Source organism: Neophocaena asiaeorientalis, unplaced genomic scaffold (assembly GCF_003031525.2).
Source record: "Neophocaena asiaeorientalis asiaeorientalis breed wild unplaced genomic scaffold, Neophocaena_asiaeorientalis_V1.1 scaffold79, whole genome shotgun sequence".
Lineage (NCBI taxonomy): Eukaryota > Metazoa > Chordata > Mammalia > Artiodactyla > Phocoenidae > Neophocaena > Neophocaena asiaeorientalis.
Genome location: NW_020175402.1, coordinates 5,166,861 through 5,179,715, shown reverse-complemented (window position 1 = coordinate 5,179,715; position 12,855 = coordinate 5,166,861). Strand labels below are relative to the sequence as shown.

The window sequence follows — 12,855 nt, the reverse complement described above, 5'->3', positions numbered from 1 at the left end:
GCGTCAAGTGGCCACCCCCTCACCCTCCCCAGAACCAACCAGTCACCGAGTCCTACCCGTACTTCCTCATAATGTCCATGTCCTCTGGCTCCTGCCTGAGAACTGGCCTCAAACCCTCAGTATCCTGGGACCTTTGCGCCAACCTCCTCTCAGATCTCCTGCCTTTAAAAGTTACAACACCTATTCACAGGACCCCAGAGTAATGTCTCTGAAATGCAGTTCTGCTACTTCTCGGCTCAGTCCCCTTCACAGCCCCCCAGAAGTAGTTTCCAAACTTTTTAAAGCCTTGGAGCCCTTTCTGCAAGACAAAAATATTACTCAGAAGTACAAAACCTAAAAGAAAAACAATGTCTTTTGTTGCATCAAGGCTGGGGACTCAGAACCTCACTGGCCTGCCTCTATTTTACTCTCTGAGGGTGGGACAGCACCTGGAGGCACCCCTAGAATTCCTCCGGTGCTTACTTTCAAAACCACTGAACTGCAAGTTCAGGACCAAACCCCACAGCCTGGCTTTCCCTGAGACCTCCCAGGTCTCAGCCTCAGCTCTCCAACAAGTCCTATGTTCCAGTCACTGAAATGCAGCTGCTCAGAGGAGTCCTCAACTCTCCTGACTCCAGACCTTGGCTCAAGCTGTTCCCTCCACCTCTGCTCAGCGGTCAAAGCCCAGAGTGGGGAATCAAGGGTGGGTGATCAGAAGGGGTTTGTTGAAGGTGGGGAGCTCCACTGCATGAGAAGGGAAGGGAGGCGGGGAAGTACCGATGCCCCTCACCATTGTATGTAGGTATCCAGGGATCCTGGGCGCAGAGGCACGAGGTCCTGAGCTTCCTTCACCCAGAAGTGCAGCTCCCCACTCGAGGGCAGTCCTGCACCTGCGAAGAGGCTCGGCTCAGGCCCTGCCCCAAGGACAGACACTTGTCCCTCACCCTTGCGGGACAGAGATTCCCCGCCTCTCAAGGCCTGTCCAGCTTGGCCTCTCGCCGGCGGTCACTCACCCTCAGAGCCAGCGGGCACGTACTTGAGGGACAGAGAGAGCAGTCCGCGGCTGGGAAGGTCGTCGGGAGAGGGCGGGACCTGCGAGAGGCGGGCTCGTCAGGGGGTGGGGACAAAGTCCTAGGGAAAAGGGGCCAGAAGGGAGCGGAGTCTCCAGACACCGACGGGGCGGGGTCTTGGAGGGGGCTGCCGAGAGAACGGCCTGGGGAATCCGAGAGCCCTGCCACCGGCAGTCAGGGACAGACCTCTGCATGGGGCCCTAAGGTTTCGAGGCTGACGGGGACTGGGGGAAAGACCTGTGCGGTAAAGGCGGGAGATCTGCGCCGCGGGTCTACCCGCGCGGGCCAGCTGCTCACCCGGGGCTGCAGGGGGAGCCAGGTGGGCTCGGAGTCCCAGTCCCACGTGTCCAGGGGCACTTCGACTTCGCCCAGAAAGATGTTGCGACCCAGGCTTTCGCGGTGCCACACGGACAGGCTCAGCACGCGTCCCCGGAGCTCGGCCTGCGGGACAGAGTACTGGGGACAGGAGGTATGCTTTAATGAAGCAGCGTCGATGGCCCCGGCCTCAGTGTTGCGGGAGTGTTGGCTGGGGCTTATCCTACCACGCTCCTTGCTGGAAGGAATCCTGGGGAACCCCGGACGGGTATTGATGGGGGTCTGGACTAGCGCCGCGCCCACCTCTAGACTGACATGTTGGAGAGCGCGTTAATGCGAGGGCCTCCCTGCCGTTCCTCCCCTAGAATGGAGGACTGGAACGACCGACAATGACGACACCATGGCTGCCCCCGACACCCGGTCCCCGCAGGAAGGGGCGTTCGGTTCCTTAATGGGGGCCCGCCCTGGCGTCGCGGCCTCACCCAGAGAGTCTCGTTGAAGACCGGGTTCAGATTCCGTTTCTTCACTGAGGTCTTGCGCTTGCTCTGCTTATCCGGGAGGAGTTTGCTTTTGACGTAGCTGGAGCGGGGCAGGTGAGGACCGGAGGTGAAGGGGGACCCCTTTACCCCTCCAGCCCCTTCCAGCGCCTACTTCCCAGTCACAGCCGGGAACGCAGCTTCGCGTGCCAGGCCTCGTGCAGCGCTTTACAGGAGTTACCTCACCCAGCTCCCGCGTCTACCAAGAACGTTTTTCCCATTTTGAAGATGAGGAAACTGAGGCCAAGAAAAGCGGTGGGGTTGGGCAGTGAGAGCGGCTCCCTAGCGCCCCTCCTCGCGGGGTCAGACACTCACGGGTCGGAGCGGCGGCGCCGGGCGGCGGCCAGGCCCTGGCACTGGATCACGTGCACGCGCAGCTGGGCGTTACCAGGCTCGTAGCGCAGCGCGAAGTACAGGGAGCCGCGCACCTGCACCGCGCCCGCCTCCGCCTCCCCGGACAGGCTCGTTCGGCTGCTGCTCAGCTGCGGGCGGAGGACGGGGAGGTCAGGGCGGGCTGCGGGGCTCACGTCGGGGCCGGGGAAGGTGAGCGCGGAGAGTTCAGGTGGGAGTCGAGGGAGGTAAAGTGAGGTAGCTTGCCTGGAGGCTGGAGTGTCAGGTCCGGGGGTCAAGGGAGGGGTCATGCAGGGGCAACGCCTCGGGATACGGGGAGGGGAGGCGCACCCCACCCCCACTCCAGGCCTTCTCCCTCACCCCCTCACCGTGGAGGAGTTGAGGCTGGGCGTGGAGGAGCTGCTGCTGAGCACGCGGTCGAGTGACAGGTCGGGCCCCGGGGCCTCCTCCCCATTCTCCAGGATCTCGGACGCCTCCTGGGTCTGAGGAGGAGGTAAATGACGGGGGCGCCCCCTAACCCCCCGCCCCTCCCGCGACCGCTCTCGGTCCCGGACCGCTCGCAGCCTCGCGCAGCTGCACTCCCCGCCCAGAGTCCACTCCGGGTCTTGAGAGCAGCCGCGGGCCGCTCCCGCCTACCTGGGCAGGCGGGGGCTGCGGCTCCTCTCCCCTCGACGGAGGCTCCAGCTCAGGGTCAGCCTCCTCTGCGGCGAAGGCCTGAACGCCCCCGGGGCCAGGGGCTGGGAGGGGCACAAACAGCTCAGCGAGCCCCTCCCCAGCCCGCCCCGCCCCTGAGCAAATTTGGAGGGACTGGCTGACAACCCGCATTCAGACCCCAGTGCTGCCCTGCGGTCTCCGGTGGAGACCACACCTACCCGCCCCCTAAGCAGGATGAGGAAGGTGAACACAGGTGGCTGGGGTCACTTAGAGCTGCCTCTGATCCCCGCAACTTCTCTGTGCCCCCAACACACAACTTCCCACTCACCTTCTTGGGCCTGGGGCTCCTCTTCATGATCTGAAGCCTTTGGGGGGACATATGGTGAGGGGAAATCAGGTCCCTGAAAGAAGCAAGGGGTAGAAGTCACAGAGGGGGCCAGTGGTGAAGGGGTCAGAGGTTCCAGCTTCAGATTCTGCACTGCCCTCAGGGCAGAGCTGGCAACCAGCTGCAGGACAAGTCTGGCCTGTACTTTACACCCCTTCACACTTCAGGGCCTGCCCTACCTAACTCCCAGGGTCCCATTGGTGGCATCTGAGTCTTGGACCTCACCCAGCTCAGTCCACCCCTAGTAACCAATTCAGAGTTTCCCTTAGAGGATGGGCCCACACCCCCATTTGACAGAGGAGGATGACAGAGGCCCAGGCCAGGGTCTCCTAATTCTCAGGCTGGGCTCTTTCCCCAGCACATCCCACCTCCATGCCAGGGACACTGTACATTCATTCATTAGCCCATTCAGTCATTCATTACTCACCTCAGCCTCGCTGAACCTCTCTTGGGGGGCCTCGTCCATGGGGAGCCTGGGAGGAGGGAGAGGTATAGTCAGAGATGGGCCCCAGGTGACTGGGAGGCACCCTCCACTCCCTGCCATGCCTCCTCACCTGGGCTCCAGTGCCTCTTCGGTCTCTTTCCCAGCAGCCTGTGCCTCCCCATCGCTGCCCTGAGCCTGGTCTCCTGCACCCAGGTGAGAGGTTCTGTGAAACTCTCTTCTCAGGATGTCTGGCCCTTGGAGATGCCCACCCACCTCCTGTAGCCCATGGAGGGGTGGTGCCCACCCAAAGTCACACAGTGCCAGGGGCAGCTGGAACTGAAACCAGGGGCCCTCTGTCCTTGTCCACATACACCCGGTGACCTGGGCTGCCCAAGGCGTGCCCCACTCTGGGGAGCTCCTCTCACCCCTGGAGCCCTTCTTCCTGCGGATGGAGGCACGAACAAGGTCAGAGCCAAGGTGGGCGTGGTGGTGCCTCTGGAAGCGTGCTTCCTGGAACCAGTCCCCTGTAAGGATCTTCAGCTGCCCAGGGTCTGCCAGTGATGTCCGGAGCTTGCTGGAGGATGGGGGAGGGCGTGGCTGTCACCACTCATGCAATCAACGTTATTGCCACCCACCCTGTGCCAGGCCCTGTACCTGGGGCCGGGGGTACAACAGCCAATCAGACTTGATCCCTGCTTTGGAGGAGCTCAGGTTGGTGGGGAGACTGAGTCCAGAATGGACAAGTACACTATAGTGAGGTAGAGCCATGATGTATGTAAGAGGGCCAGCTTTGTCTGTGAGAATACTGGAGGGCTTCCCAGAGGAGGTGACATGTGAATTGCTCTTAAATGACAAATTGGAGTTCTCCAGGTAGAGAAGAAAAATAGTTATCATTCATTAAATGACTGTGTATAATCCTTCCTAATTCTCTGAGGTAGGGCTCGTTAGCTCCATTTTACAGATGAGGAGGAGAGTGGTACTGGGGAGGTCCAAGGTTACAAGCTAGGAGTTGTCTGTCTGTCCCCAAACACTACTTGTAAGTCCCATGCTGCTCTGCCATTGTGCTCTTCCAGGCAGGAGAAACATCATAAAAGCGAAGGGTGTGTTCGGGGACCTGTGGAGCACCCAAGTGGCTGTAGTGGACATTCTGTGTATGTGTGTCAGGGGGTGAGGCTTACTGGTGGAAGAGGTTGGCAGGGTCCAACCAGGGAGGCCTGTGGACCACGCTTCGGAGCTTGCCCCTGACAGGAGATGCCGAGGAACCATGTGAGGTTTCAGGAGAGGATATTAAAGACAGATCTGGAGAGTCCCAGCTGCAGCATGGAGGGTGGGCCAGAAAGGGCGAGCCCGGAGGCAGGGAGGCCGGCGAGGGAGCTGGTGCAGCCACTCTGAGAGAGGTGATGAACTGAGCTGGCCAAGGGTGGAGTGGACCAGTGGGCAAAAACAAGACCTACCCAGATATCTGACAGGCTGCACGTTGGTAGGGGAGAGGGTGGGAGTCACCCAAGCCCCCCAGTGGCTGAGGCCCCTTCCTCTGGGGCTCACTTACTCTGCCTTACCTGACCCGTCCCTCCTCCAGCTGGCGCAGGCGGGCATCTCGCTTCAGGACCTTGGCAATAGCCTCTTGCTCCTCCTCTGTCAGGAAGCTGAGATCCAATAGCCCATCAGCCTCAGGCTGTGGCTCATGTGCCATGAGGAGGCCAGGCAGGGACCAGAGCCCCTTTTGAGATGGGTGGCCCCTCTGGGGCATCAGCTGGGGCAGCGCCCAGGCTGGGCACACGTGGCTCCCTGGGGGCAGAGCAAGGGTCAGGTAAAGGCCTGCCCATATACAGGGCACATCCTGGAGCCAATTGCCTTTTCTGCCCAAATATACACCCCCCCCCCATGGTGGGTCGGGGTACAAGCCCAGGAAGGCTGAGATCAAGGTGGCATGAGATGCACTCGTGGACACATGCACACCGACACCCATGAACATACTCAGGGACACACTCAAAGACATGTAGAGACGCACATGCGCACGCTGATACATGTAGATATAGTTCCCCACAGTGAGATGCACACCTGGTCACACGTGCACACTGGCACCTATATAAAGACAGGCTCGTGCATACCCAGTCCCCCATAAAGGGCCCTATGTAGTCATAGGCCCAGATCCATGTCCAGACCAAGAGATGTACGTAACATATCCTTAAACCTGCACACAGGCGCACGCACACGGGAGACAAGGACCCACAGGTGGGTTCACCTATACAAGAATAAGTCCAGGGACAAAGACCTGTCCTTAGATATACACAAATTGCACACACTTTTGCACACACTGCATCCCCCAAACTAGATGGTGAGCTCCTCGAAGTCGGGGACAGGGCCTCATCCTCAAAGCCAGAACTGTGCACACAGCAGATGGTTAGTAAAAGTCTGCCTAGTTAAATGCAGAAATACGTGTACCTGCACACACGGGAAATGCACACACACGAACACGCAGCCAGACACACAGGCGCACACACATATCTGCTCACCACCCTGCCCCGGGAATCTCCCGACTTGGGTCCTTTCCCTCCACCCTTCACCTCCACCCTGCTCTGGCCTATTTGGCCTTCCTGTCTGAGGCAGCCTCCTCCCCAGCTCACAGCCTAACTTCCCCAGAGGTAACTGCTGCACCTACTCCCATGGAGGCCTCCAGCCCAAGGTTGCCCCTGCTGCCAGCCCTGCCCCCTGGCCTGGAGCCCCTCCCTGGACCCCTTTACTCTGGCCACATGGGTTCCCCACGCCCTGACCCAGGACCTGGCTGGGGTGGGACCTGGTGGTGGAGGCCGAGTGCTGCAAAGCAGCAAAGGTACCACGGTGACTCCGGAAGGAAAACATTTGCTCAGCCCCGAGGGGCATGTGGACGTGGCAAGGAGCCTGTGACTGGGCCGTGGGCAGAGCCGTGGTCTGAGCCCACTGGGCGGTCTCTCCTCTCCTCCCGCCCCTTTAGTCCCCTCCCTCCCGGGGCACCAGGCAGGGCTGAGATGGGAAGAGGACGCTCAGCGGGCAGGTCCTGGCTTGTGCCTGCCGCCAGCCCGCACTCTGTGCCCTCCCAGCTGAGTCAGCGAACCCCTCAAGCGAGCCCTCTCCCCCTGCTGCCCCACCCTCACCCAGGGGGGACTGGGTGTCTCTATCGGGTGTCGTGTGTGACACTGGAAATGCCTGTGTGACCGATGTTAACAGCATTTCCTGAACATCTACTGTGTGCAGGTCCTGGGTGTTGCAGACGCACTGTTTAGGGCTCTTCTGGGGCCTGGTGTGTGAGCCTGTGTGGCTGCCCCTGTTACCCGGTGCCACTGTGAGTCTCTGTTCAGCAGGCGTCTGCAGACCGTGGGATTTGGGAGGCTGTTTATTTTGTGGGTGTGAATGTTGTATCACTGCATGTGTGTCTGGGCGCCATGTCACAGTGTGGTGCTGCATGGGGGACTCTCGTCTGTGTGATATGTTCTGTGACTTTCTGGGCGACAGCGCGGTGGGGTGTGTGCGCATGTGTGTATGTGTGACTGGGCTGTGTGTTGTGGTGTGTACTCTGGTGCCCTGGGGGCCACCAGGTGTGTGTGTATGAGTATGGAGGTGGAGGGACGTTCCACAGAACTGACCCTCCCCGCCCTTGTCCTGAGGTCTGCTTGGGCTGGGCTGTGGGTATCTGAGCCCAGGGTCCCCAGCAGCACACCCCTCCCTGCAGTCCCCTCTGGTTCCAGAGGCAGAATCCAGTGTCTGGTCTTCCCCACTCTGTTTCAACACTTACGGGACAGACCCATTGGTCAGTTCGAGGGTCTGTCCATCTGTCTGGCTGTTCCAGCCCCAGACATGTTCCACCTCCCCGACCCCTGGGTCCTACAGGGTGCTCAGGACACCAGGTGGCAGTGCCCACCCCTCGGGACACTGGCAGGGGCCCTCTGGCCCCGAGGTGTATTACCTGTAGGGGTCCAGTATGGAGGGGACACCTTCGTCGGGTAACCCCGGCTCCCCTGCAGCTGAGTTTCAGGGACCAGAAGAAGAGCAGTGAGGGCCTAAGGCTGACTCAACCGGCGGCCCAGCAGAGTGGCTGCCCCACTGAGGAGGAGGAAACACCTTCTCACAGGGCCTGATGCAAAACCGGGCCTGGACTCCCGGCTCCCCAGGGGCGCGGCCTGGGCTTTCAGCAACCCCAGAGCAGGTTTGGTGGGTAGGAGATGCCTGGGGCTTGGCCCCAGCTCCTCTGCAGACTTATTCTGTAACTCGAGCTGGCCCCAACCCCTCAGAGCCTTGGTTGCCCCATCTGTAGAATGGGTAGCAGCCCCACCCTGCCCACTAAGGAGCTGATAGGAACTTGCTTTGAAAGCAAAGTTAGAAACGTTTCTGAGAACCAGGGTGGTGGAAGGATTGCAGACTGCAGCCAGACAACCCTGAATAGTTCCTGCTGTGCCACTGTGTGACCTTAGGCAGGTCTCTCAACCATTCTGAGCGGCACTTTCCTCCCGTGCAAACTGCAGGGAGCAGGGTGTGAAGAGCCTCTGAGGGAAATGAAAGTGCTTGGCACAAGCTGGCATATAGGAGGTACCAGGTGTTCCCGGGCCAACAGAGTCCCCTCCATGTCCACATATGCCTCCCAGGAAGTGCTGGCCTCAGCAGAGCTGCCCTCTGTCCCCTCTGCCACCCTGGGCCCCATCTGTCTGAGGAGGCCTGGATTCTTCCAGGGCCAAAGTGAGGCTCCCATACCCTCCCTCTGTCCGTGGGGAGCCCCTCTGAGCACTCCCCATTCTGCTCCCACATTCTTCCCCACCCTGAGAATAGGTTGGGCCCTGGATTACATTTGCTTTGGGACCATGAGCCGAGGCCACAGCAAAGCTTCCGGATGCCCCCAAGTCTGCTTCATTTCAATCTGCCTGTCTTGCCCCACCTGCACCATGGCTTAAAGATCAGAGGGCACCTCACAGACCCCCAGGAGGGGAGGTGGGTAAGGAGTGGACTTACCCCACTCCTCCTCCCCAGCATCGGAAGTGGCTTCGGAAGGTTACCACCACTCGGAGCCCCTGACGGTCCCTCCTCCACCCCCAGCCCAAGGTCCAGCCTTCCCCGTTTATTTTTGCAAGTCAGTCTTATTTTCTGAGCCTCTTTTCCCTCATCTATTAAATAGGGGTAATAACCCCTCCTCAGACGGCTCTCACCACAGTTCAGTTAGACCCCTACCGGCCCTTAATAAATACGCAGAGGCATTTGTAGATGCAATAGCCATTGAATATCCACTGTGGGAACGGCTACTGTGATGTCCGCCTCCTCTGTCAAGTCTCCCGGACTGGGAGAGGAGTGGCCTACAGTACCCTCACCCCTTCCCATCATTCTGTCCTGGCTCCTCCCCAAGGACGCTTCTCTAACCCTCCCACCTCTCGGCTCTCACCATGGAAGGCATCAAACTTCACTGTCTATTCTTCTGGCTTCTAAACTCCCTTCCTCTTTCTGATCTCCTGTCCTTGCCTCTGTGACTCTCCTGGACCCCTCTCCTGCTGTCTTCTCAACCCCAACTCCTCTGTGTCCTCCCCACCTGAAACCTTCTCCTATTTCCAAGTTTCCACTTTTGTGAAGAGCCCTCATGACCTGGCCCCCAGGCCTCCTAATGCTTGCTGCCACTCGTTGGACTCTCTCCCATCTGTCCCCCACCTCTGCCACCCTCCCACTGCCCAGGTTTCAGTCCCTGCCCAGCCTCTCCTGGAAGCCTCCTCCTCCCTGTCTCCTGGCCTCCACACTCAGCACCCCACCCCGCCCCAGCCCTTCAGTGCACAGCTGTCAGAGGGCCCTTTCAGCATCCCACTTTTATCTGTCATTCCTCAGCTTTGGAAGGTGCCAGCAGACAACCAGGGGAACCCCCTGACCCTTTACCAACTCTACTCCAAACCAGCAGGAGTCTCACCTCCCAAGACAGTCCATCATCCTTCGGGCTGCCTGCCCTCTCAACCCAACCCTCAGGGCCCTGCCTAGTTCTGGCTGGTCCTCATTTCCTGTCTCCTACGTCCTTAGAGCCCTACCTACGGGCTCTGCTTCCTGTCCCTTCAACACCCAGACCCATTTGTGCTCCCAGCTCCTCAGCTGCAGAATGCCTTCCCCACCCGTCGCAATCCCTGCAGGGCCTTGATGCTCTGCACTGTGGCTGGTCTCCAGGCAACACCCCCTGGCTAAGAGTTCCCAGGCCTGGTTAAAATTCTGACTCTGCCACATGGCCTGTGGCCTTGGATCAGTGACAGTCTCTGTAAGCCTTACTCTCTCCATTTATGAAGCAGGGACAATGGCAGCCATCTCCTGGGACTGTCGTAAGGAGATTCTTTTCTCTTGCCTCCAGCGCCCACTCTCCCTTCTTGTCGGTCACAGCCCCACCCCACTTTCCCTCGTGTGCTCCAGTGGGGCCACCTTGCAGGGTGGTTCCGAATAGGGGCTCTGGAGCCTGGCTGCTGGGTTTCAACATGGCTCCACTCTTCCTACCCCTGTGACCTCGAGCAGGTCACGTCACCTCTCTGTGCTTTTTTTCATCTTAAAATGGGGATGAGAGCACCTACCTCATGGGACTGTGGCGAGGATAAATGATGTACTTTATCAGCACATGGTGAGCACTCAGTAACTTGGTGATTTTTATGGTACCTGTTTATGTCCCATCACCACACGGCTGCTTTAAAGTTCTGCTGGGTGAAAACAGGCCTTAAAGCTTTTCTGTCCATTTTGCTGTGGTGTCCTCCATACCAGAATTTAACCCCAACCCTTAGGTGGACCCATAGGCAGAACAGATTTTTGAAAATGGAATTGCTCTGAAGAGAGGAGGGGCCACCTCTGTCATGCCCTGGAGAAGCTCCAGGCTTGGAAACCACAGCACCGCAGGGTCTGGGATGAGCTGACGGACACTTGATCCAGGGCCCTGAGGGCCACAGCTAGAGCTGTCCCCAAGGCCATCCTCAGGGTGAACACGAAGGGCTCTCAGGATTCAGAGACCAAATCCTTTGCTAGTTCAACTAAAGTGACACCTGGCATAGGGCAAGGTTAGGAAAGACTTCACCAAGGCAGTGGCTTTTAAGCTGGGCCTTGAGAAGGAAGGGCATGACTTCAACAGGTGGGAAGCAAAGGACCAGAAGTGGGTGGGTGTTGGAGAGCAGGTGCTGCCCTATCTCAGTAGAGTGGGATGCATGGAGAGTGAGAGTGTGGGGTCCCAAGGGCCATGGAGTAGAGGCACCACGGAGCAGGGCAGTGACCGGATCACTGGGGGTGAGCACGGGGAGCTTGGCAACGTGATCAGTGGATACGGTGGGGGCCGGGTCCAGGGCCCTGGTCTGTCAGCACTGACTCCCAATCCTACTGCCAAGTTCTTCCCAACAGGGAATATGGGAGGGGTTTCAATATTTGCCTGCCTCAAGGAGAAAGCTTTGGGATGGTGGACGAGGCGTGAACTCGCAGCGCTCCTGCTCAGAGCAGGATACACCCAAGGGATGCTGGCTCCTGCAAGCTCCAGGCACCGGACGAGGACCCAACCATGTCCCTGGCAACCAGACCCCTTGCCGGGGGCAGAGGAACCCAAGTTCACCACGAAGATAGGAGCTGAAGGTAGCGCATGTCTTCAGTGAAACCAGGGACCACCGAAGGGAGAAATCAAGGACAGGCACGGTCTGGAGTTAAAACTCTTTATTGTCCTGCCCAGGGAGCCCCGCACAAAGGAATCCGTGGAGCAGGGGTGAGGGGGGCAGCACAGGCCTGTCCCACAACTTGAAGAGAAGGGGGAGCCGTGGGAGGTGGGAGGAGACAGCTCCCATTCAGCTCCCTGATGGCGCTGGATGCTCCGACGGCCCCCCGACATCTCGGACCCAAGGGGTGCCGTCACCAGTGCGAGGCCTGTACCCGGGGCCAAGGACAAGCTTTGTTACATCGCTCTGATCTGCAGGGGTCACTCTGGATACGTCAGTGTCACTCATCTCTCCAGCCTGGTTGGGGGAGCCCAGGTCCCAAACTGCAGGGGGGAGATGGGCCCAAGTACTTGGAGGCCCTGGGAGAGCGGGAAGAGGGGGCTGCACGGGCTGGCGGCCGCTAGGAGCGGGGCACAAACTACCCCTAGTGCAGCTTCTGGCAGACATCTGAAGGGGGCCCGTCAGCCCTACTGGACCATTCTAGAGGCCCGTGGAGAAGGCCCCAGGGTGGCTGAGTTTATGCAGACTTCTTAGTGTACCTCCACCCTGGGAACAGAGTCCTGGCAGGAGAATGGGCTTCAAATCCAGCTCTGGTCCCTGTGCTGCCTTGTCTGGTGGGTCCAAATATCCTTCCCTCCCCCACCAGGCACTGGGCTGAGGCAGAGGGAGCCCAGCAGGCAGTGGCAGACACAGCTCTAGAGGGAAGCTAAGGCTTTTCCAACAGATGAACAAAGGGTGCCTCAAGGGTGGGAGTCACAAGCCTGGGAAGGAGGGGGCAGGGAGCTTCTGAGCGACCAGTGAGACACAAAATGCAAACACCTCCACACCATGCTCATCCTCAGCCCTTATTCTACCCCACTTAGCCCAGACCCCTGGGCCAAAACCAGCAGGCCCATCCCTGCCTTCCGGGGCGAGGAGAAAGAATCTGGAACGAAAGGTGATGGCAGCTGCCGCCTCAGGAGCCTGGTGGGCCCAGGGCCAGGGGGCAGCCATCACCGCAGGTTAAAGACCAGGCTGACGCTTAGGATGACGCCCAGGAGGAGGACGAAGGGCAGCCAGGTCTTCACGAAGGCGCCGATGCTGAGGGAGAGAGAGGGGAGCATGGGAGGGAAGGGGCCAGTGAGTGGGCGTGTGGTCCAGCACACTGTCCTCCCACAAACCCAGACGGGGCCGCTCCCCCCAAGGAAGCTCCTGGAGCTACCCCCCTCACCCCCAAACTCAGTCAACTAAGGGACTGGGTTAGGCCTGGTGCCCGCTGTGGAGGAGCACCAGCTACGGTCCTGGGCAGGGGCTGTTCCAGGCTCCTGGTGGAGATGTGACACCTTGCTGGGTGGGTACAGGAGACACGTCCACCCTCTGGGCCTTCCTGACTCCATCCACGATCACCCCTGTGTCTGGGGAGAGGTCGCCAGCGAGAGGACCCAGAAGCCTTCAGTGTGGGTGGGGACGCCGGGAGTGCCCTCTGCTCACCCTGCAG

General features: G+C 59.6%; 2 protein-coding genes across 5 annotated transcripts in view; both read right to left on the bottom strand.

Annotated features, from left to right (window-relative positions):
• The window catches only part of SYTL1 (synaptotagmin like 1), a 7,260-nt gene extending 663 nt beyond the window's left edge, over positions 1-6,597 (bottom strand). The window contains exons 1-13 of the mRNA XM_024766563.1: positions 6,512-6,597; positions 5,274-5,502; positions 4,140-4,288; positions 3,845-3,917; positions 3,718-3,763; positions 3,234-3,306; positions 2,888-2,988; positions 2,620-2,733; positions 2,216-2,382; positions 1,847-1,943; positions 1,347-1,505; positions 993-1,071; positions 767-869 (exon numbers count right to left, since the gene is read on the bottom strand). Of these exons, the coding sequence (XP_024622331.1) occupies positions 767-869; positions 993-1,071; positions 1,347-1,505; positions 1,847-1,943; positions 2,216-2,382; positions 2,620-2,733; positions 2,888-2,988; positions 3,234-3,306; positions 3,718-3,763; positions 3,845-3,917; positions 4,140-4,288; positions 5,274-5,464 (1,352 nt within the window). The 5' untranslated portion in view covers positions 5,465-5,502; positions 6,512-6,597. The remainder of the gene's footprint in view (positions 1-766; positions 870-992; positions 1,072-1,346; positions 1,506-1,846; positions 1,944-2,215; positions 2,383-2,619; positions 2,734-2,887; positions 2,989-3,233; positions 3,307-3,717; positions 3,764-3,844; positions 3,918-4,139; positions 4,289-5,273; positions 5,503-6,511) is intronic.
• A 4,767-nt stretch (positions 6,598-11,364) lies between these two features.
• Positions 11,365-12,855, bottom strand: part of TMEM222 (transmembrane protein 222) — a 12,298-nt gene continuing 10,807 nt past the window's right edge. For all 4 annotated transcript variants that reach the window (XR_003006127.1, XR_003006128.1, XM_024766845.1 and 1 more), the window contains one exon: positions 11,365-12,458. Coding sequence is in view for 2 of the 4 variants with exons in the window: in XM_024766845.1 (XP_024622613.1) it covers positions 12,371-12,458 (88 nt within the window). In the remaining 2 variants the exon portion in view is untranslated. The remainder of the gene's footprint in view (positions 12,459-12,855) is intronic.